At 53.0% G+C, this 23257-nt stretch overlaps 4 protein-coding genes across 4 annotated transcripts; 2 read left to right on the top strand and 2 right to left on the bottom strand.

Annotated features, from left to right (window-relative positions):
- Positions 1-1346: 1346 nt before the first annotated feature.
- On the top strand, positions 1347-5936 carry UCRPA7_1665 (putative ankyrin repeat protein; the record flags this gene model as incomplete). The annotated part of the gene is made up of 5 exons (XM_007914244.1): positions 1347-1761; positions 2368-3376; positions 3866-5381; positions 5432-5659; positions 5877-5936. 5 exons carry the CDS (start codon positions 1347-1349, stop codon positions 5934-5936), a joined length of 3228 nt encoding a protein of 1075 aa, XP_007912435.1.
- An 863-nt stretch (positions 5937-6799) lies between these two features.
- Positions 6800-8304, top strand: UCRPA7_1666 (putative gtp-binding protein rbg1 protein; the record flags this gene model as incomplete). The annotated part of the gene is made up of 6 exons (XM_007914245.1): positions 6800-6820; positions 6881-6901; positions 6970-7255; positions 7410-7938; positions 7999-8107; positions 8176-8304. The coding sequence occupies 6 exons, from the start codon at positions 6800-6802 to the stop codon at positions 8302-8304; spliced, it is 1095 nt and encodes a 364-aa protein (XP_007912436.1).
- A 10941-nt stretch (positions 8305-19245) lies between these two features.
- On the bottom strand, positions 19246-20610 carry UCRPA7_1667 (putative pxa domain-containing protein; the record flags this gene model as incomplete). Its single annotated transcript, XM_007914246.1, has 3 exons — positions 19246-20024; positions 20083-20306; positions 20576-20610. 3 exons carry the CDS (start codon positions 20608-20610, stop codon positions 19246-19248), a joined length of 1038 nt encoding a protein of 345 aa, XP_007912437.1.
- Positions 20611-21973: 1363 nt separating this feature from the next.
- On the bottom strand, positions 21974-23097 carry UCRPA7_1668 (putative mrna processing protein; the record flags this gene model as incomplete). Its single annotated transcript, XM_007914247.1, has 3 exons — positions 21974-22010; positions 22066-22723; positions 22773-23097. 3 exons carry the CDS (start codon positions 23095-23097, stop codon positions 21974-21976), a joined length of 1020 nt encoding a protein of 339 aa, XP_007912438.1.
- Between the last annotated feature and the right edge of the window lie 160 nt (positions 23098-23257).

Raw genomic sequence — 23257 nt, forward strand, 5'->3', positions numbered from 1 at the left:
CCGGGCTCATCTGGCCCTGGTGTAGACCATACGGACTTAATCTCTACCTCCCAAATTCAACAAGAACGGGCGAGAGGGATACCCACGGCCATTCAAGCCAATGGCGCTCGTCCACAAGATCGTTGCCGCACCTGCTGCATGAGATGCATGAGATGCAGTACGTTAAGGTGAGGAGGCTGTCCTCGGCCACCCATCCGTCTATCTAGGCCATAATTAGTGGAGCGTTGAGAGGCAACATAGCGCGCAATGCAATCAGTATGTCTAGAGTCCATGCGACGGGGAATTGCACATTCGCCCCTCTGGTGCATAGTAAGGTAAGGCCCTCGCCGTGAAGAACTGAGGTCGCTGAGGGCCTGCGCCCCTTGAGTGGCAACAAGAAAAGGCTCATAACAAACCCTAACCTGGTAGGTTTTCACCTTGGATCGCAAGAGATTGAATTTCATACACAGGCACATACCGAAATAAGATCCTTGATTTTCGAGTTTGGGGGCGGGCGCCGGAAACGTAACGTCGCGTGGTGCTACTGTCGCCCGCCGTAGTCGGCCACGTCCTGGATGCACCCAGCCACCAATCATAACACGTGAGCGTCGAGCAATCAGACTTTTTGATCTGGGAATTCAATGGGGGACCGCTCTCCACGACCAGCCCTGCCTCATTCAGTCTGTCTTTCTGCTTGTCCCAGCGCAGTGTCTATCCGTCTCCTTGTGTGGTATGGCGTGGTGGGTGCCGTTAAATGTTAGCGTTATGTAGGTAATGATCTATGTGTGTCCCAGGGAGAACGAGCCGGGGATTGAAAAACAGGTCGGCAGGTAGGCATGGTTTCGTAGGTATGTAGGCACTAACAATTAAGAGTTAGTCAGTTAGCATTGCCATCCCATTACCACCCTTTACCTAACGCATCTGCCGGGACCGACCTTGAAATCCAAACAACACACACTTCGACTCGCCAGTGCCATCCATCCATTCCCATCCACCATCCCAACCCATCGAAAATCCCAATCCCACCGCCTCCCATTTCTTCTTCCCCTCACAAAACATAGGCCTGCGCCCCCATCGGTGACACTCGACCCTTGATCTGGCCCACGACTGCCCTTCATTGCCTGCTGTCCTGTGGCTTCTTTAGCGCGCGCCGGTGCAGCTGCGGTAACGTTTCCTGACACGGGGCTTTGGTGGGCTGACTCTGAGTCTGCTGCTGGGCTCTTCCTCGTTCACCGCAGCGCCCTTCTGGCTGTCTTCGCATCACCACCTCGACGCGATCCGATCAGCCATTCGATCACCCCCCATTCCAGCGGCTCAGAAGCGCCCATGATGGTGCAAAGCAGCAGATTCTCTACAAATTAAATGATATGGATGCGCAGAATGCTGCCGAGTCCGCCTCAACGAAGCCACCTGCTTCTCCCAAGGAGACAGGCGCAGCCGAGCCTGATCAACCTAATTCATCCTCCGTGAACGTTTCTTCTGACGGAAACAGGCTGTCGCCTCCCGTCAAGGAGCCCAAAGCCAGCGCGACGGCGTCGTCCACTGCTCAAGAGGACGATGGCGCTGATGCCAACTCCGAGGCAGAAACAATCGTGCTCGCGGGCAAGGATGGCTCCCCAGTGAAGACGCGCAAGATTATCAAGCACGAGTTCAATAGCGACGATGAAAGACAACATGCCCCCACGAAGCGGAAACAGTCGAGCGGATCCAAAGACGGGGACAAGCCCGAAAAGGCCAACCGCGCTGGTAGTGCAGCTGCTGAGGGACAAAGCATCCTTCCGGGTAAGAAGAAGAGACTCCATGAAAAGCAGGAGAAACAGGACAAAACTCGAAGTAAAGACGGCTCCAGCGGGTTGAGTTCGGCACCTGCGTCTCCCCCACACCGACCGGGGCGTCGATCTGGTGATGCCAATCTAGAATCCGACTCAGAACCGTCTCATGCAAAATCACCCAAAGCAACTTCGAAAGACAAGTCTAAACTAGCTGACAGAGTACTGGCCCACAAAAGAAAAGCGAGCAGGGCCGATTCTGACGACGAGATTGAGAATCGCAAGGCCCGGCGTCAGCGCACATCAGGTGCTGGGATTGACAGTACTTCTCAAGCAACCAAGCCTTCGCGAGATAGAGAGCACAGAACCACTTCATCGCGGACGCACAATGACCTTCATTCGGGCTCACGTACGAGGTCTATTTCCCCGCATCCTCGAACACACCGTCGTAGCGTGTCTACCCAATTACCCTCACAGTCTTCAAATGGCCTGAGCCACAAGAAGAAGCGCGTTCCTGCGCCACTCACGACTGATTACCACTCTGATGAGTCCTCAGCCAGTGGTTCCCCCCATATACGCAGTTCGAAATTGCGCAGTTTAACCACACCGGCCACTGCAGACTCCACCTCACCTGCTAAATTGGCACCCCATAAGAAACATCTTGACGCACACGGTCAGACATTCCTCGCGCGAGCGTGTGCGAGAGGCGAATATGACCTCGCCAAGACGCGTTTGGGTGAACGTCCTGAGGATTTGAATGTTGCTGACTTTGCTGGAAATACACCTCTTCAAATCGCAGCCCTGAACGGATATGAGAACATTGTCAAGCTTCTCATTGACGCGGGTTGTAATCTGGAATGTGTCAATTACGACAAGGATACCCCACTTCTCGATGCTGTGGACAATGGACATCTTGGGGTGATCAAGATCCTCCTCGACGCTGGTGTCAATCCACGCAAGGCGAACGTGAATGGTGAAGAACCGCTCGACAGGGTGGACGATGAGATGGACAATGCGGCCGAGATCAGAAATGCTCTAGTAGAAGCCAAGCAAAAACAGGGTGAGCGTCGCCGGACATCAGAGGAACATCACGATAATTACGATACTCGCTCCTCTCATGGCCCAGAAAGTCCAAGGCGATCCCCCGCTGCGGCATCATCATCCCATGCCGCAGCAAGTGGACGGAGAGCAGGCACCGTGCGGGCTACCAAAACTAGCAACCATCTGCTCTACATGCCCATGGATGACAAGACGTTGCGTCAAGCTGCCGGCCGTGGCGATGAAGAAACTGTTACGCGCATTCTTCAAGTCAGGGACACCTTTGACGATCCAGAGTCTATGGTAGCCGCAGCGAGAGGCGGGCACGATATTGTGATGCAGCTTCTTCTTGCATTGGGTAGTGCCAATCCTGACCCAGGCCCCGTAACATCACTCCCTCCCGAATACGCCACACCCATGTTAGCGGCGATCGGTCAGGAGAACATCAAGGTTATACGCCTGCTCTTAGATCAAGGTAGCTTTGACCCTACTAGGAAGTTTAAAGGTCAGACCTACCATGAGATTGCGCGGAAACGGCAGGGCACCTATTGGAAGGAAGAGGAACAGATGTTGAAGGACGCCTATGATCAGTACAGGAAGCTGCACAAAGACGACTCGAAAACCAAATCTCCAAATAGACGAGAGGAACGAGATGCGAAACGGGCAGGCCGAAGTGAACCAAAGGATGACTCTTCAAGGTCCCATAAGCGGAAAGGCTCAAGTCCAACGAGAGAGAGTAAACGTGCAGCCTCCAGCAAAGTGGCCAGCAGTCCCAAGGAGAAAAGGCGTTCAACTTCGTTTTCGACCCACCAAGAGGACCAGACTTCACCAAAACGTGGGCCTGGCAGACCTAGAAAAGAGGATCGCGTCCCTACAATTGCAGTTTCGGATCGTGAAGAGTCACCTGCGGCGTCCAAATTATTCGCGAAGCCAAAGCGAACTGAGTCGGACACCGCCGCATTTTCTTCCGAAGGCGAAACAGTCAAGCCAAGAAGAAAACTTGTTTCTGGCCGGCAACTCAAGGGAGAAAGAGAGAAACAACGACGTACAAGCATGGCTTCTAATGCCTCTTCTCTCAGAGATCCTCCCAGCCCGCGTGATTCTCGGCATGAAGACCCTCAAGAACGACTTAAGTCAGAGAAGTATCATGATCGGACAAAGGCACTCAAAAGAGACGAGTCACGCGACAGGCTGTCTGTCTCTGGCGAGAGCTCTGGTAAGCGTCACCGAGCGAGTGCTACCCCTCCCAATGGTTTGTCAGAAAAGGAAGGCGAGGCGCCTCTTAAGAGGAGGCGACTAGATGTCGAAGGAAAGGAGAAGCGACAAAAGCCTAGTGTCTCACCTGATGGCCGGCCCCGTAAGTCGGGCTCATCGCGTGACGTGTCGGCCTCAGCTGGAGCTTCTGGCAAATCGAACCTTAAGGGTCGTGAAGACAATGAGCGCCGTGAGTCCTCGAAGCCTAAGAAATCAGATTCAACAGCCGAGCATGGCCGCAGAGAGTCGGGCAAGTCCATCACGTCAGAAAAGAGCATCCATGTCAAGTCGGAAGATACCGATGTGGAGATGCGTGACGTGGATCAAGCTGATGAGGAGGCCGAGGCTCGCCTTGCTCAAGAGAAGGAAGACCAGCAACAGAAGCAAGCTGAGCTCGAAGCTAAGGCTATTGAGGCGAAGAAGAAGGAAGATGAGGAACGACAACGCCAAGAAGAGGAAGAGAAACGCCAACGAGAGGAAGAGGAGGTCAAGCGCCAGGAGCAGGAAAAGAAACGCCTTGTAGAAGAAGAGGAGCGGAAGCGGAAGGAAGAGGAAGAGCGCACAAGACAAGAGGAGGCGGACAGGAAGAAACGCGAGGAAGAAGACCGACTTCGCAGAGAGGCGGAAGAGAAGCGCCAGCGAGAAGAGGACGAGAAACGCCAGCGCGAGGAAGAAGAGCGGAAGAAGAGAGAGGAGGAAGAGAGGCTTCGAAAGGAACAGCTTGAACGGGAAGCAGCAGAAGAGGCTCGCCGTAAGCGCGAGGAAGAAGAACGCAAGGAGCAAGAGCGCAAGGAACGTCTTCAGCGTGAAGAAATGGAACGTCGACGTGCTGCCAGAGAAGCCGAGCGAGCTGCTAGGGAGGCCGAACAGCGTCGAATTTTTGAGGAGCACGAGAAGCTTCGCCTTTCCAAATTACCTCCACTTTTACGCTGGCTCGACAAGTCTGCCAATCCAAAGTCTTCTGAGATCGCAGAGAAGTTCAGCATGATGCAGGGTGTACGTTACGACTGCATTCGCCCGGAAGCTACGGGAACACCGGATGGTCGCGAACAGTGGTTGCTGAATACCCAAGTGGCTTTGCTACTGGGAGAGAAGGATCTCGAACTCTCGCGCTATACAGCATGGGAGCGAGTGCCTGTTTCTATGATTGCGAAGCGGATCATCTGGAGGCTCGAATCTGATCGATATGCCCTCACCACTCCTACGCTGTACGAGCTGGGCAAACAATTGCCGGAGTACTATTGCGGCGAAGATCCCGATCGAATGGGCTACAGGGTTATCGAGAAGCTTCGTGGTGAGGCTTGGGAGAAGTTCGCGGGCATGGATATGTTCTTCGTCAAGGTCAGTAAGACAGTCTATCATTTTCTTACATATCAGCTAACAAGATGCAGGCCTCTGAACTGATGTATATCATCCCGAACATTCCTCATCTGCGGAGCATAACCCTCACGGTCGCCTATCGTGAACTGCCAGAGCATGAGTCTCAACTCTCCAAATGGGCGCCTTTGCAGAAATGGAAGATCGACCCCGATGCTAATCGATTCTATGGATTCGCCCCGAGGAACAAGTACTACGTCAATGGTCAAATGGTCCTTGAGGAAAAACCTGGCCTTAGTAGAGTCAGCAAAACCCCATTTCCCGAGAAACCCGTACCGCGACGAGGCTTCGTGGCAGTCTCGCCTGATGATCCCGAGTATGCTCGCCTCTGTAGAGAGCAGGGCTTAGACCAGATACTATCTGGTCTCCAGACGCCGCCCCTTGTCAATGGAACGCATTCCTCGCCAACTAGCGTTTTATCAAGCCACCCGCTACAGCTCAATGGAGACAATTCCCCAGACCATCATCCTACGACAAACGGCAATAATCTTCATGCCGCTATACAAGACAAGCCTCTAACAAACGGGATCAATGGGTCAAACGGCAATGTTATCTAGACATTTTCTCTTTATGTTGACAACTGCCTTGGCCAATGTCGTTCACTTTTCAAGAAAGAACACACCCCAGGGCCAATCCGTACTTCTCTGTATAACAGCCTTGTGTCGGCCTCCCTGATATTCAGGGTGGTCCACGTCTGCTCCATGTCAGACCAATTCTGTACCTTCTCTTATGAGACATCTCTTTTGTCACGACCTGGTTTTGAAAAGCCAAGAGACTACTACACATTCCATCTGTGGTTTATACGGACACCATCGCAGATGGCGGGATCACTTGCTTCAACGACGACTGATGAGAGAGGATCGACGGCCTTTGGCTCTTGGATTGATGATGTTGCTTTGCGAATGTGGAAAGTACTCGGCAAATACCCGGCAATGCTTATTTGGCCTTCGTTGAAATGATATATAGTATAGTAGAGCTCTCGTCCTGGAGTTATGTGTGTGTGGCATGTGGGTTTTCCATGGAGGCAGGCAGGTTTACGGATGGATCCTCCAAAGGCTTGCAATTCTTCTATTATTATTATACATAGTTCTATCACGTACATACCAATCAAAGTACATAATCAATCATTCTGAAGAGACTTACAACAGCGCTGCGTCAGTCCTGTTTATGCTCTTGATTCACGGAGCGGATGTAGCATGTTGGTTGGTCAATATTGATGCGACTGCCGGGACGGTGAGGGGCGACTTTTGGCCCTATCTATCCCCGCTCCCGAAATTCTTGCCCCACCACAAAAACTTGCAACTATTCCGTAACGAAGGGCATAGACAGCCAGCGAACGAACAAGAGCCAACACGGCATAGGTAACGATCATTACCGCAATCATGGCGACTACGGTAGATAAGGTGAATACCAAATGTACACAATCGTCTGCTGTTTGACCTCGCTAATGTACCATGTCACAGATCAAGGAGATCGAGTCCGAAGTAGGTTCTCCCCCACCAAAGCAGCATACGTAACTCGAGGGGCAGCGACTAAGCATATGGCGAAACAGATGGCTCGGACCCAGAAGAACAAGGCCACTTCCTTCCATTTGGGTCAGCTCAAGGCAAAGCTAGCGAAGCTCAAGCGTGAGCTCCTGACGCCGTCATCGGGCGGTGGCGGCGGCGGAGGAGCAGGCTTCGATGTCGCACGAACGGGTGTCGCCAGTATTGGGTTTATCGGCTTCCCGTCGGTGGGAAAGAGTACGCTCATGAGTAGGCTTACGGGCCAGCACTCTGAGGCGGCGGCATATGAGTTCACGACGTTGACGTCAGTGCCTGGACAAGTGATGTATAACGGTAAGTCTCTCGTACGTGTCTTGAGGCTTCAGCGGCGAGCAGGAACAGCGATACTCGCCAGACGATAGCGGCTAGGTCTTGGAAGGATATTGCCGACATTTTCTTCCTGGACATGTCAGAGCTCAGAGGATGCTGACTAAACGTTCTTCCGTAGGTGCTCCTCTTCAGATGATCGACTTGCCTGGTATCATCGAAGGTGCAAAGGATGGACGAGGACGAGGTCGTCAAGTGATTGCTGTTGCGAAAACTTGCCATCTGATTTTCATTGTGCTCGATGTTAACAAGCCTTTGACCGACAAGAAGGTCATCGAGACGGAACTGGAAGGATTCGGCATTCGTATCAACAAGGAGCCTCCGAACATCACCTTCAAAAAGAAGGACAAAGGCGGTCTTAACATTTCAAGCACAGTTCCCCTTACGCACATTGACAACGATGAAATCAGGGCTGTGATGAGCGAGTACAAGATTGCCTCGGCTGATATTGCTATTCGGTGCGATGCCACGATTGACGATCTCATCGACATCCTGGAGGCGAAGAGTCGGAGCTATATTCCCGTCATTTACGTGCTGAACAAGATTGACGCCATAAGCATTGAGGAGCTGGACCTTCTCTACCGAATCCCTAATTCCGTACCTATCAGCTCTGAGCATGGATGGAACGTCGACGAGCTGATGGAGGCAATGTGCGCACTCTCCTTCGTCTCCTTCCATTTGGGTTGGGGAATGACTGACATGGACTGTAGGTGGGACAAGTTAAAGCTTGTAAGAGTGTATACGAAGCCAAAGGGCAAGTTGCCTGACTATTCCTCGCCTGTCGTGCTTCGTTCCACGAAATGCACGGTTGAAGATTTCGTAAGTCCGGAAACAAGAGCCTCCCCTTTCCCAATCTTCCCGAGCCGAGTCAACTGAAACATGTCAAGTGTAACGCTATTCACCGGAGCATTCTTGAGCAGTTCAAGACTGCCATTGTGTATGGAAAGTCTGTCAAGCACCAACCACAACGAGTGGGACTTGCCCATGAGCTTGCAGATGAAGACATTGGTGAGTAACTCGCCGTGCCGGCCGAATTGTTCGCCGGGTGGAGTATCGTCACAAAATGCTAATCTTGCGCCTCTCCAGTCACGATCATCAAACGATGAGGACCCCAAAAATGGCACGTCACAGGGACAGGACAAGAGGGATTCTCTTGTTGGGGCTGCTTCCAAGGAATTCTTGGTGATCCGGACTGCCTAATTCCGTAATCCTTACGGCAGGGGGTTTCAGCCAGCTAACTTGCAAGTTTGATGTCACCTCGAAGGGACTGCCCGCCCCCCTCGAGCATTACGCGTGCTGCCACGGCCCCATGGAGCAAGGCTGACACGCCGATCTCTTGTCTGTGAACCGGGTAGCGCGATTGACAACGCTGCATTGAATATCTCGAGGGCCGTCAGGTTAAGCGCAGCGCTCACTGGCACGGAGGCGACACAGGAGAAGCGGCGAGAGGAAAGATCTTCTGGTGGTCAATTCGTCGCATGCCGGGATCACAGTGACGCAAGTGCGTGAAGGAGGCGGTTCTGGATGAGTGGTCAATGAGAAGAAACCTGGCATTCCTCGCGAAGCACTCCTGGGAAATTTCCTCCAGTACCCCACAGACGCCACACGTACCTTAGATTACATTACATTTTAATTTGTATGTACATACCTAGGTAAAGCAGAGGCAACAGCTGGAGAAGTCATGCACGTCTGTCAGTAACTGCGTAGTTGTCAGTCGGGTGGTGCAGTACCTGCCTGCATTACTGTCGGTAGGAAACCGCGCAGAGAGAGAGACCTGCAGTTGTCTGTTAGCTTGCATAGCCGAAAGACAGCCGAATGGCCCCCTTGGCCTCCAATATGCGGCCGTAAACCAACATCGTGCAGGACGAAAGCGTGGGATGCACAGAAACGTGCTGAACGTGCCGCACCGCACATTTCAAGGCTGCCTCAGTTGCCTACAGTGTACTGTACAATACACTAGGCTAACACTAACACTAACATGCTCAGCGCTTAGTGCACGGTTTCCGCTGCGTTAGCGGCAGCCCCATCTCCAAAACTCCACACACTACATAGTACTGCGCAGTACATCCTGTCCTCGAGTGCATCTCTGGCTGCTTGCCCTGGCGCCTCGTTGCAAGGGGGGGCCCCCGTCACTGCCACCGTCACCGTCGCCTTTGTTCCCTCGAGGACGGCCAACTTGCGGAGGCCTTTCCTCCCCCATCAAAGCTACTGGAGGAAACTGGACACTCACCTGCTGCTGCTGATGATGATGGACGGGTCTCCGCTGTATGACCTGACGATGAACAGCCAGAGGAGCGCCGTTAGCACAATGGACCCCCCCTCGGGTTGTTTTTCAGCCAACGGCGGCCGCCAGAAAATGGCCGAATTATTAATTAGACCCTGCTGACACCAAGCTGCAGTGGCCTTTCACAGACGACGTCTTGCCGCCGACCTCAAGCGACGGCTTCCGAGAGCAACCCCTCCTTGTGCATAGCGAGCGGTCTTCCCTCGCTTCCCCTGTCACTGCGTTGGGCCTAGCAGGGCTTCCTGGCGGATGGCCCATCGTCCCATGTTCTCCCCCATTAGCCGCACCGAAGATGGCGACCGCATGCGAAAAAAAGCGGAGAGGATCGCAAGATGTGTACTGCAGCGCTGCAGTACAGGTCCTGATCGGGCTTGTGATCACTGAGAGACCCCGAGATGAGGCGGAAAGGGGCAGATCTCCTGCTGGAACGAGCTTGTCGACAGCATCACGGATCTTGGAAACAGGGGTTTTTCGAGGCGATGCGCGAGTGAAAACGGCCCAGGCAGGAGCACAGACACCCGCAGATAGCTCTCCATGCCAGGGCCAGCCACGACCAGGGCATTTACGAATCAGCCAGCCAAACAAGACACCACCCATGGTGAATGCTTCCTTCAGAAGTCACGCTGCGCAGGATGGCAATTGCAATTTCCAAGGCCGTTGCCGGATGTCGAGGACATGGGGCACATCATGGCTCTTGATTATGACTTCACCTCGTCGCATTAACAACGATAGAGCGGCTTACGACTCTTGTCATCATGTGGAGAATGTTAAAGAAGCAACGATTTGCTCGTCTGGGTGGATGAGTCTCAGTTGATCCATTGCTTGGCCGGCCATGTTAATGTCACTGGCTGTTTCTTTTAGCTGCTCACGATCTAGAAATTTAGTTGCTCCTACGTCCCCTAGGACTGTTGGAGATGGGCGTATTACACCCGTCCGTTGTTGAGAATCAAATGGCCCGTCCGAGAACCGGCACTCCAACTGGATGGGAGCATAAAACATAGCTGTTGCACAGCCACCGTCACCCATTACCATCCGTCCATGACTTCATTGTACCAACGGATGAGGGAAGTGTGCCGATTTTTCTGTGCCTCTCACACACACTCTCTCTCACGCTCTCGACAATCCGACACGGCCGTGGGACGGAGTCCACAGCGCCGCCTCATTTGAGATGGTGGTTAGCGGATCTTCTGCCATTCGCGGAGGCTTCGTGCGCTAGACTCGATGTGGTCCCATCCACCAGGGATCATCACAGCGCCTCTCAGGCCCTCAGGCAATGATAGTCAGGGATCTTGGTGAATCTGGCCAACTGGAACGCAGGCCGGCATCGACTAGGCTCGCTTGGACCCCCGTTAGCTATAATTCTGCCCAATGACTCCTTTTGCGACTTCGTGTTCCAACCCCCGAGACAAGTGCCCAATGGCATCTACTACTTCGCGTCCGTCGTTCTCGTTGGCTGAGAATGCCAAAAAATGTTGGTCTTTGGATTTTTTAGATTGGCTGGTTGAGCTCGAAGGCTTTGCCGGCTGCCCCCTCCTCCATCGCCATTCCCTTCAGGATGGTGGAGGAAGACTGGCATCGTGACCAGCCGGCCAACGGTGAGGGCAAGGAGAGGGCCGACCCATTAGCTAGATCGTCGAATGCTAATTAGTGGAGACTTTTGGATGCCGACGGACGGGCTTGGGGGACGGGGAGTATGCACTGCGCGGCAGCCCTTGAGGATCTGACAGCTCGGGAGGTGGGCTGCTACTGTATCCATCGAGATTCCTGCTGCTCCTGCTCCTGCTGCCCGTCAGGAGAGCTTCCTCATCAGCGGACGTCCTCTCCTCTTCGGATGTTACCTGGTATCGGCATTTCAGACAGGCCCCTCAGACACTCATCTGGATATTGCATTCATCAGCTTTGATGTTTGGTCGTTTATTTTTGGAGGAGAAACCAGGTGAAGATCCCCCTCGTCAGCAATGCATTGATCTCCATGATCAATGCCTTCGAGCTCCCCACCCCGAGAACAGAGAATCTCCGGCAGTGGTTAGAGGTTGATATTGGCATCCCTTAGGGAAAACATCAGGCAGTTCAGGTGGTCCACGGAATCCCTGTGCCCTTCGTTTTAGACAGTGCTGGGGGCCCTTGCGAGTCGCCTGCCGGTCCGCCGCCCATCTTAATTCCACTGTGGACCGTGGACGGATCAACTCGGCCACCACCGCCTCCAATATCCTTGCGAAATGCCACATTGGAATGGATCCAACTCGCGCCACGAGCTGAGGCTGGAGTCTTCGGAACAATGGCTTTGTCGACGCCGTTGTACTGTACTGTGTAGCGCCCTCCTCAAAAAAAATATGATAGTTGAGCGTTGCTGTCTCATGGCTAGCGACGCCAAAAGACCGCTGACGATTTTCCCCCGAAACATTGCGGCCGTGTCCCGCTTTCCATCACCGTTTAGGATCACATTGTCTATCACAATGACCACACGAACGGCAAGCGGGACAGGGTGTTTGCCCTATTAGAGACCGTGAGCTTCTTTTGACAGGCCTTGGAAGCCAGTACTAATGACCACACCTCTATGCCACTAACCCCTGGTGACCAGGACGGTCCACTGGCCTAGTACGGAAGCCAGCCAAAAGCCTCGCTGAAATACCTCGTTTGCCGGCTGTGATTCGTACACCTCGTCATGCTCTCTCACCCCGAATCGGTGCGGTGGTGACTATTGCTAATTATTGAAGAAAATGATTGAGGAAGCGGGCTTTGGTTGGATTGATAAGGGTGAGAAGAAGCACCAAAGAGGCCATGCTTGATTCCTATCTATCTATCAATCAATCAATTGTATCGTATCGTATGGCGGTCAACTAACTCATGGTTTCTTTTCCTCGTTTTCTTCTTAATTATCCCGCTCCTTGCGCTTGACGCTCCTTCTCCGGAAATCACACTACCGCGGCGTACTCCTGTACTGCCTGTACCTTACCGTACCGCGCGGTCGCTCGCTCGCTCCTTTGTCACCCAACAGACGATAAGACACAGACACTGGCTCCTCTCCGCTCGGTCAGCTCTTTTAAAGAGCTTTCATGCGCATCTAACGACTCCGCCAGGCATGATCCTGGTGTTGCTTTTTGCTCCCCTGGTCATATTGTTAGATATGGGTACAACTCTCTTCAGACAAGCTAGCATCACTCCTCTCCCCTGGCCAGCCCTCTTTTAAAGATCCCATAACCTGCCTGGTCTAATTCATCCGTTTCCCTCTCCTCACGGACGGCCCTTGTCCTGTGTCCCTGTCATACCCTTCTTACTGACCCTCGGCCCCCCATCTTTGCTTGCCCCCCTCCACCATTCTATCTGGTCTAAGCAACCCAGACCCTTGCCGGTACATGCCCACGACCAAACATACATGGTACATATGTAGCCTCTGTGCGGCCCACCATCAAATGCCTGCTTGTCCTGCATCTGATTTATCTCTACCTACTGCCCATCCAGCTTCACCAGTGTTCGGACTGCATTGCGGCGTTTGCTTCGTGCAGCAGGCGCTCTACCATTGGTAAACCCAACTGCAACGAGCTGATCCTGTCTGGTCCTCTGGCGATTCCAAGGGCGTCTGTATATGTTCCATAAAAGATACCCGTGGTATGTGAACTTCTCACTTCAATCTGCTCGTACATTCTTGTAAGCCCTGGATGGGGGAAGCAAGTAACTGAACTCTGCGTGTCTTACTTAGTTGGGGACCATCCATCACGTCTTACACCGCTTCAGCCAGATCATAAAGAACAAAAGCAAGGTGCTTCCTCGGATCTCCTGCACGACCGTGTTCGAAGAGGACAACCCAGGTTGCCGTACTGTATCGAAAGGCGTCAAGCCAGGCCCGGTCGCGCTTCCATCTGTATTTCCTTGACCGGCGGGACGCTTCCACCAAACGTTGCTGCAGCTCCTATGCAGCAAGGTATCTAACGTACTCTGCAGTCCACTGCACGCCCCGTTCAGGACCAATCGTCGCCAGAGCATGCATGCTTCCCCTCTGTTCATGAAGCCCATCACACCAATTTCAGTCGGGTAGAGACTATCCCCACGCTCTGTGCACTCCAGGTCGCATCAGACAGACTGACTGGCACAAATCTTACATCAATTCTTGACCGTGCTAGGCCTCACATCCAGACGCAAGGTCAGTCTCGCCGCCCTGCCTTGTCCCATGCCGCCATATCAATCATTGGAGATATATAGGATGCACAACCAAGGCATTGGTTCCACGGGCATGGACCCGGAAAGTCATCTGGCCCAGGACAATACGTACGGAAGTGAGCACTGGGTCGACATGAACACCTACAGTCACCCTCAGACCACATTGCCCGACTACAGCGGCGGATATGGATACATGCCTCCCATAACTCATGGCTTGCCATCTGAATCCTTGGGAAGAATGCCCCCTCCGCCGCCTCCGCAATCTATGCAACCACCGCATCAATCGCCTTACCAGCCCCTTACGCTGCTTGTACCGTCGAATCCAACTTGGCCGAGTATGTTAACAAACCCGAACAGCTACTCAAATCAACCAGTAGCCATTCCTCCTGTCCCGGCGCCTTTGAAGACGACTAAGGTTACACCTCTGCACGCCCCATCTGGTCCAAGGAAGACTTTAACAGACGATGACCGTCGCCGCATGTGTCAGTACCATGAAGATAATCCTCATGTAAAGCAGACGGAAATTGGAGCCATGTTCGGTGTTGAAAGAAGGTAGGCATCAAAGGGGGAAGATACGACGCCCCGCAAAGACCACGTCGGTTAACTCAGTCGATAGCACGGTCTCCAAGGTCTTGCGTCAGAAAGAGAAGTATCTCTTTCCCGAGGACCGTAGTAGCTCACCAGTCAAGAGAAACAAGGGCAAACTTCCCGATATTGAGAAAGCGTTGGCGAACTGGGCCCGGAACCATGCCAAGTCTGGACTTCCTTTGACAGACGCCGAGATCAAGGAGAAAGCCCGGATATTTGTCGCGACCTTGAGCTCTGGAGAGAGCCCAATCAAGACAAACAGCACTTCCTGGCTGGAGAAATTCAAACAGAAGAATGGCATCGGACCCGGGAGGTTGATGCGTAGAGCCTCGGAGACGAACATCCCGGACAACCTGTCTACGGGTTCGCCGCAACTGACATCCTCTCAGCCTTCGAGTGCGATTTCGCCGGCCTCACCATCTCAGCACCCTTCTCCTTCACCCTTGTCTGCTAATGAGGACAAGGAGCGCCTGGAAGGGTTGATGGACTTCACCGCTGACGGGAGCGCTTACAAGCACGCAGGCTCGCAGAGCACTACGTCTTTGTCAAGTGCTTTTACTGACACTGCCGCATCATCTTTTTCGGGCAGTGCTTTAAGCCCCAGTGGACAGTTCACTTTCTCGCCGGATCCCAACGTTGGAGGTTTCTTGTCTTCTGATCGCAGCGGCCAAATTCCTCCTGGAGGAGCAGCTTCTAATTTTCAGCGGCCGAGAAGCCAGACCTTTCCGACGTTGGACCTGGAGTACATGAACCAGCAGCAGTCAACTGAGCCTCTGACTCCGAAGTACCATGTTTCGGCAACGGCTCCATCCTCGGCCCTGGAGTCGCCAGCTCATGAGCTTCCGCAACCGTCGTTCGGGATCGATAATACTATCTCCTCGCCGCAGCACCAGTTGCACCACAGTGGCAGCAACAGCAGTTTGACTGGAAGGCAGACCGGGACTCCTGTGACAGGAAGTGCTGTCCTCAGCTCTGTTGGCTCATCTCCCACGTCTCCTACTCAGGAGGACGCCCGAAGGGCAGCGGACACGCTCCTTTCGTTCATTGCAAATGGAGCACCAAATGGATTCTTTGACCAGAACGAGTACTTGGCTGTTGTTAGGCTTACGGAGAAGCTCAGGCTGCATCAACACCAGGCTGCAAAAGGCATCGGAGGCTTATCTCGCATCCCTGAAGGCGACTCCGAGATGGGAAATGCGCCTTCTGGTTCCATGGTGAAAGTGGAATCGGCGATGTCTTCCTAGAAGAATACAGTCCAAGACGCTTCTGGCTCGAATAGTGGATACAAATACGACTTGACAGTGCCTAACGACACAGCGGTCTGGGCATTTTGCTCAGAGGGAGGATCATCTTTCCATCTAATTTTTCCATGGATATTTCTGTATGCACTGGCGTTTCTATCTGGTGTGCGATTTCCACAAATTTTCCTTCTTACCACCACAGCATTGGGAGTCGCGTTGGGAGTGACGACTTTGGAGTGTTACGACAACAACAGCAACGACCTTGGCAATGGAAGTGCTTGACTTGGTCGAATACGGCGTCTGACTTTAGGCGGTCCTCCAGAGGGGGGAAAACAAACCGGACTACACGAGTTTCTACGTCTCACGACGACTACTTTTGCCTTGCTACGGATTCTCCTGGCTTTCCGAACGATACAAGGTGCCCTTGCCCCTCGACCAGTCTCACGACGAACTTGCAGCTCTCCCGGGTTGCAAGAGGGATTCATATATATATTACACATGCGAGGGGGTAAAGACGTCGTTCTGACAAACCGACGATGATAGGTTCGACCACATGACCGCTACTTACTTACATACACACATACATACATTACCGCTACATTTGCTCTTCGATCTATATACCCCATTCAAAGCTGCCCGAACTTCGAATTTCTCAGGATTGTCACATCTACCTATCCAGTCAAGGAAGAAACCCTACGCTCACGCGACAAAAGACCCCGACATCCCATAACTCGAGTTTTATTTATTTTCTCATTCGCCGCGTTCCCTACTCGACGAACGATTTTATCCGACGCTTTTCCTCGTTTCACGCGTTTTTAAGCACTTGTGTATTAGTTTCTTCTCCTATTTTTCCCTTTTTTACTGGCATTGTATTGTGGTGGACAGGATCATGATATCGGGTCTGGGCACACATTGAGGCTCCTTTTCTAGGGGAGACCGCAGTTCGAAACCAGGGGGACATCTTCCACAACGGAATGATGTCCATGGGAGATGTTTTCGGGATATTCTTCTTTTTTTTGATCTAAGTTTGTTCTCTCTCTCAATTCGATGGGCTGAAAGGGAGGCATAACACTATGGGAGGAGATGGAGGGAGCCATTAATTGGGATATCAACTCTGGGAAAAGGAGTGGCTGCCGCAAACGCACCCCGCGAGCCTTGGGCCAGGAACAGACAGAACATGTGGTGCGGTCTGGGCTGCTGGGTGGCGCGAAATACCGTTCTCCTGCGCGCGGCAGAAAGGGGAGAACGAAACACACAGGCATGCTGAGATGAGGGAGGGGGGAAGGCCGAGACGGGGGCGAGGAGTCGTTGCCGCCCCGTCTCGCGTGGAAGAGTCGAGTCTCGTCTCCTGACGTCGAGCTACACTACACTAGTATCGAATAATCCCTGGGCGGCCATCTGCATTTTGGGAGAAAGCCCCTTTGATCAAAACCTCTCTCTGTCCCACATAAACCCATTCATGCCCAACGTGAAGTGTGGCGCGTAGCAAATGCAACACTGTGTTTGAGACGACCTGAATTACGGCCCGCATTACGGGTATCCTGGGGGTGTATTCTAAACGCTACGCTAAACTATGTAGGTACAGAGAAAAGGCAAGCAGAACGTGTTTGCTGACTAACTCAGCCGCTCCCCCCAAAGGTCGACAACGCCTTTGTCTGCTAGCTCTGGCATCAGTCGCACTATGACGAGCTCGAGGACGCTATACATGAGGTGCTTATTGCAGTAGACGTCGCTGAAGACGTCGAGGACACCGGTTTCGATTTCGGAAAGGATGCGCGCCTCCTGCTGGTCCCCAGGGTTCCCTGCCTTTTCGGCACTGGTCATATCAGAGTTCTTATTACTAACGGGTGCTGACCGCCTGTCAACATCGGAATCGTCGTAGTAGCGTCCTTCGCGGCCCTGCAACCGCTGAGCCTGTTCGTCATGGCCGTTCCTCGGACCGGTCCGCGGGGGAGGAGAGCTCGACGACCTGGACCGCAGCTGCCAAGCGCCACCACCGCCAAAGTACAGCCTGCCCACACCTTTCGGGACCAGCGCCCAAAGGGCGTTAGCGCACCTGCGTCTCAGCGCCAGCAGCTCCTCGTCGGATGTGGGAGCCACCAAGGTCGGCGAGCCCATCGCATTGTTGGGGAACAAGGCGCCTCGCAGCGAGCGAAGTAGGTGGGGGAGCTGCGCCGGATCGAGGACATGCTTGTGAATAGCATGGGAAAGGAGTCTATTTCAAGGATGTCAGCTGTTTCTGTTCACCTCCCTCTCGTTTCCTGTTCTTCATGCGTGGGGGTCCAAGCTTCGACGGGAATGAGGTAGGGAAAGATCAGATGGAATGAAACAGTGAGGCAAGCCTGGCACAAAACGGGCTTAGGCCTCGGAAAGGATACGTAAAATGATTGACAAGACTTCTGCAACCACGACTATCGATTATTGCAACGGATGATGCGGCATAAACCTTGTGAAATGAGAACGCCATGAAAGCCCTGGCCTGACAGACCTGAGGCTTTGCCGGAGGCACAGGAAGGCCAGGGCTTTCGGTGCAGTGCGGGGGACAGGGTAAGATGGTGTGGAGGAGGTCTGGCCTGTCGATCAAATCAAGAGCAGCTAGGGTCGAGAACTATCTCTTGCCCGTCTTCAGTGATTTCCTCCGCGTTAAACGGGGGAGTGTGTGAAGTCTGTGAAGGAGGTGTGAGCTATCCCTGGCGGCTGCTAGGATGCTCGTGCAAGTCGTTCAAGCCCGACGTCCCCACCCCTTTGATGACTGTGGTACAGAATGTAGCTCTTTGGCGCTCGAACGAAATCTGGCGAGCTATATGACAATCGTGCTAAGACAAGCAAGCAAGCAGCCTGAAGGGGACGGCGACTTGGTCTGCCCAATCCAGCATGGGAAGGTTGCAGCCGTTGTTGAATGTAGTAAATGCGATCTATCACCCTGCCAGGTGTTGGGTATGAGAGATGTCCGTCTCGGTCCTAGACTGACTGCCAAGGCCCGTCCGAAGTTCGCAGAGGTCGGTCGTGGTCGCTGTCGTTTGAGTTGAGGGCTTGAAGCAAACCTGGCGGATGTCGATGCTTGTGCGCCGCGGACGGGACGCGGTGGGGCGGTACGAAGCGAAAGGAAAGGACCTCGTGGATTAGTATTAGTGAGATTTAATGAGATGGCGTAGCTCAGTGGCCCGACCCTTGCAAGCCCTGACCTGGGCGCGTAAATAAGGCTTGCTGCTGGCCGACCAGGCAAGCCCCACGACGCCTATCGTGCAATCGGACGAATGCACTGCAGAAACATGCAGCCATTGGCCACAACGTCCACAGCGGCCGGAGCTCTTGATGCAGGCCCCAGAGCAGTGTGGTAGGGGTTGTGGCTGCCGAATTGGCCGCAGAGACCCTCCATGGTGTGTTCCACGACAGGCCTCTTTCTCACCCGTAACTCTCGCTACGAGTTGACACTGGCGTAGCTGGTTCCTGGCACACCCATTCTCTACCCTCCCAAGCCGGCTATTATATCATTGAGCCAATCTTCTCCCCAGGCAACTTGCCTGTGATGTTGTACTGGATGCCACAGGCCTGCCATGTGCACTTGCAAAATGTGCCTGATCTTAGAGATGAATGGGACCAAATGAGGTCCAGTGACTCGACGTGCATGCGGTGTGACTGGGTGGCAATGCAGAAAGAGCTAGAACCAAGGAAACTCAGTGATCCTACCTATCAATGACTCCATCCACTCCAGCAACATTGCCGGGACCTGTGATAGCAATCCATTGCAGCATTGACAAGGTGCCGCAAAGCCACGGCATGCGGAGATCCATTTCGAGCAAATTCGATATGGTGGGCCAGAGTCTGAATGCCAGGATGGGTATTTTGACTGGCTCCTCAGTTGAAAACGGAGGATTTTGTGACTGCGAGTCGGCCGTGTGACGAGTCAACTTCTCCTTCTCGAGGAGACCGTTATCAGCCCGTTTCGGGAGAGACCTTGACATAGCCACTGTGGTAATGAACAGCTTGAAAATGGTGAGCAGGGCAAAGCCCCATTGTACGATGGCCCAGAACAGTCCTTGAATCGAGAACGACTTCTTCGCGTTCTCGGGAGGCACCTGCAAGCTTCCACTTTCGTCGGTTGTCTCGCTTCTGGGTCGTTGAATAACCCTTGCCAGGATTGAGAGGCCCTCCAAGATCATCCATGGCTCCGAAGCCTTCTTAGCGACCACGCCCCCGATAATCATCTCTGAAAATATCTGACCAACCAAAGCTGTCAGGGGGCCATTTTCCAGGTCCTCCGTCGGAAGGAGAACAGCTAGAACGCCTTGGACCAAGAGCTGACGATAGGCGGCCTCGTTTTCCACCTGCTCGATGACACTAGTGGGACGGTCCGGGCTTGGAACTGGAGAAAGAGGGGGCAGTGGGAATAGTGAATGGTAGATCTCGCGAGGGTTCGCCTCGATTGGTGGTCTGATGGTGCCCTTGTGGGCTGCGCGATATACTATTGAGGCAGCTGTCAGTAAATTTCCTCTGTTGTAGGATGCGATTCGATGACTGACCCTGGACATGCTTGTCCAATAGATCAGGCAACTCGTCAAAGACCAATGCCTCCAGGTCCACCTTCCTCAATCTCTGCTCGAGGGCACGGGTGCAATGAGCGATGATCTGGACAATCTCGGCGACGAATGTCTCATCAGGCGTGATCTTGTTGTACCAGTTCTGCACAAAGTCTCTTATGATGATTGCGATGATGGCGTAGAGCTGCAAGTCGACATCGTTCCGGCTAGTTAGGGGCGGCAGTAGCTCGTCTATAGGCGCCGGCGTGGCCCTCCCCCTATCCTGTTGTGGACACAGCACCCGGCGAATCAGCAACGAAGTCGCCTTGTCAGACAAGAAGTCAGACGACACGGGACGTCCAGCCCGCCGTGCTGCATTAGAGACCCCAGAATCAGAAGCTACGGCCGGTGTCTGTGATCGCGAAGGAGGAGCGGGAAGGCGGGAGCCAAAAGCGGTCACGGGTTCTGCATGGGTGGTGGTTGATGTCGGGGGCACCTTGAGCCGCGGGGTCGGCACGCGCGGCGGCGCATTCTGTGTCATGACCGCTTCTCGAAGAAATATGTTTGGCTCGTCATTTCTCGAGACAGTGATAGCGAGAGCCAGGTGCGGTGCGCCGGTGGTCGATGTGAGGTTGTTGAGGTTGCGTGGTGGACGTGAGAGGGATTAGGGGAGGAGTGAGTTGGCAGATTGACTATCTTTCAGCCGCTTAACAAGTGGTTGCGTTATCGCGACTTATCGGTTCAGCCATCTTGCACGTAAGCGGCAGGCGGTGAGGGTTACCGAGATAGGTACTAGGTTGCCAGCACATCTCCTAACCACCACAACAACATACCGAAAACCTACCTTTAAAGATACAACTCCTGCTAAAGGAGAGTCCTCTTTATAATTATTAATGGTGAGATAATCTATTACTCAATATATGACGATTCATGCCTTGGCGCATCGTCGCATTGTTACAACCTAAAATGACCACCTACCTGGGCTTCGTTGATTTGGACAGCCTGATCATTCTTCAACAGGACATCGTGGCCCGTCTACCATTTACATCCCAGTCACTCGAGAACATTCGTCTCTTGAGTACATCTAGTTTAGTTGAGTCTATGCAACAATCCGCATCCAAGGTACCAAGTAGGTGCTCTATGCTTGCCTTTGCATATGCAGGCTCCCTGCTAGCGTCAACAGCCTGCCCATCATGGTCGAACAAACGGACAATATCTTGCATAAGCAAAGAACGGAGCATAAGTCAGAGGGAGACTGGGCATAACTCAGGTGCATCAGCCAAACCTTCTGAGGTAATGAAAATGTGTCGCGTGGCACGCCACTGAATCGTAGTTTATTCTGAGCCTCCGAGCAGGCCAGGTTAGATTTGAAAATTGTCATGATAGAAACTCAGCAGTGCCTGTGACCATGGATCTAACAGGCTTTCTAGTTTTCTGACTGTCCTGAGCAAGGGCTGGGGTGCTTGGCAGGCCAGCCTCCAAGGCAATCCGGGGAATCGCCTTTCTTGACATGGTTGACATGGGAAGTCGGAAGCAAAGGCCCGTGCCGATCCGACTAAACTTAAAAGCGGCTGCCGATGCAGAGCCCGACGATCCTGGGCCGCATGCAAACGGAGCCGCACAGTCCCGGCTCCGTAAACTTCCCGAAAGGTGTGACATCAGGCGGCAACCATAATATATCAAATAAGCGGAGTGCTACACAGGGCATGGTGAGAAGTAATAAAGGGCTTGAAAGTCCACAGGGATTTGATAGGATTTAAATGAGCTTCTTTCCCGTGATCCTCGACTGGGGATATCTAGTAGACGGGCGATTTCTGTACATGTATTGATACAATATATGACACATTGGCTTCGTCAAAGACGCTATGCTTTATTCCATGTAACGGTGCCTTGACTATAATTGCAGAACTTCCTTCTGCGTCGCTTCGTACCTGCAATGATCGTAAGTTAAGAGAACATGATCATCAAAGTGGTCCTAATGCATACCTCTTTCCACGGAAAGCCCAGACGCCCCAATTACCACAACTGATGTCCTGGGGGTCGAGATCATTCAAATCCCAGCGTAGACTCCGGAAGATGTTCTCGCCGGGCTCCATGAGAAGATCGAATTCGCCAGCTGCCTTCTTGCGGACCCACTCAATATCTCGCTCCATATCGAACTGCGTGTAGCCGGTAACAAGAACAGGTGCCTTCGTCTCAAGAAGAAGAGGTATAGTCTCTTCCCACTCATGCGAGCTGGCAGGGTGACCAAGACCAGGGTGGAAAAGCATAAAGCAGTCAAAGTAGGGATCATAGGGGTAGAAGTAGCCTGTCTTGTGCAGTGTATGGTAGTAATCAACAATAGTGCTGATCTTCATGGTGGGCCATACGCGATCCTCGACAACGGCCCCAAATGGATTGGAATGGGTTCGGGGAGGAAGAGGAAACTCATCATCTCTGTTCGCCATGCTCTCAGGGCCAATAAAGATCAGGTGGAATTTGGCACGCGGGAACAGGTGCGCAAGTTGAACCCAGACATCTCGTGGAAGAGAAGACTCTGCACGAGCGCCTAGGATGAAGATTCGCACGGGCGGAGCTTCTGGTCTTAAGCCCTTTACACCTTCACCACCTCCCGTCTTGGGCGGATGGAGAGTGTATCGTAAAGCTTTATGGTCAGTATCTTGTTTAAGTAGTCCTTGAAAACTATGACATACCACTGAAACTCTTCAATCCCTCCACAGTGAGCCGCTCACCCTTACGAATGCCATAAGGACTAAGCTCATGCAGGATGCTGCCGATTGTGACCGGGTAAGTCAGAAGCCTTGTAGCCTGACGCATGCTTCGGTCGGAATTTATCGCCTCGAAATTGCGAGTATACAGGAGCGTATCCCAGTTGGTCATATTGACTACTGCTTCTTCCATCTGTGGTCCCGCGTATTCGAACTCCGGGAAGAATCGACCGGACCGTAGGTCATGATCGTCCTCATTAATCTGCTTTAGTGTATCGCACACCTCCAGATGGGCCTCGTAGTCTGCCATCCAATGCTCCTTGCTACAGTATACAGGTATTCCGCAATCAGGGCACTCGAAATCAACGTGGGCGGGAGGTTGCTGTCCAGACTCTTGTCGGAGAGGCTCACCACTCTCGGATAGCCTGACTGGTCTATGATCTGGATGCGGACAGTGAGCATGTTGTCTC

The sequence above is a fragment of the Phaeoacremonium minimum genome (genome assembly GCF_000392275.1).
Source record: "Phaeoacremonium minimum UCRPA7 unplaced genomic scaffold PA7_03_scaffold_124, whole genome shotgun sequence".
Taxonomy (NCBI): domain Eukaryota; kingdom Fungi; phylum Ascomycota; class Sordariomycetes; order Togniniales; family Togniniaceae; genus Phaeoacremonium; species Phaeoacremonium minimum.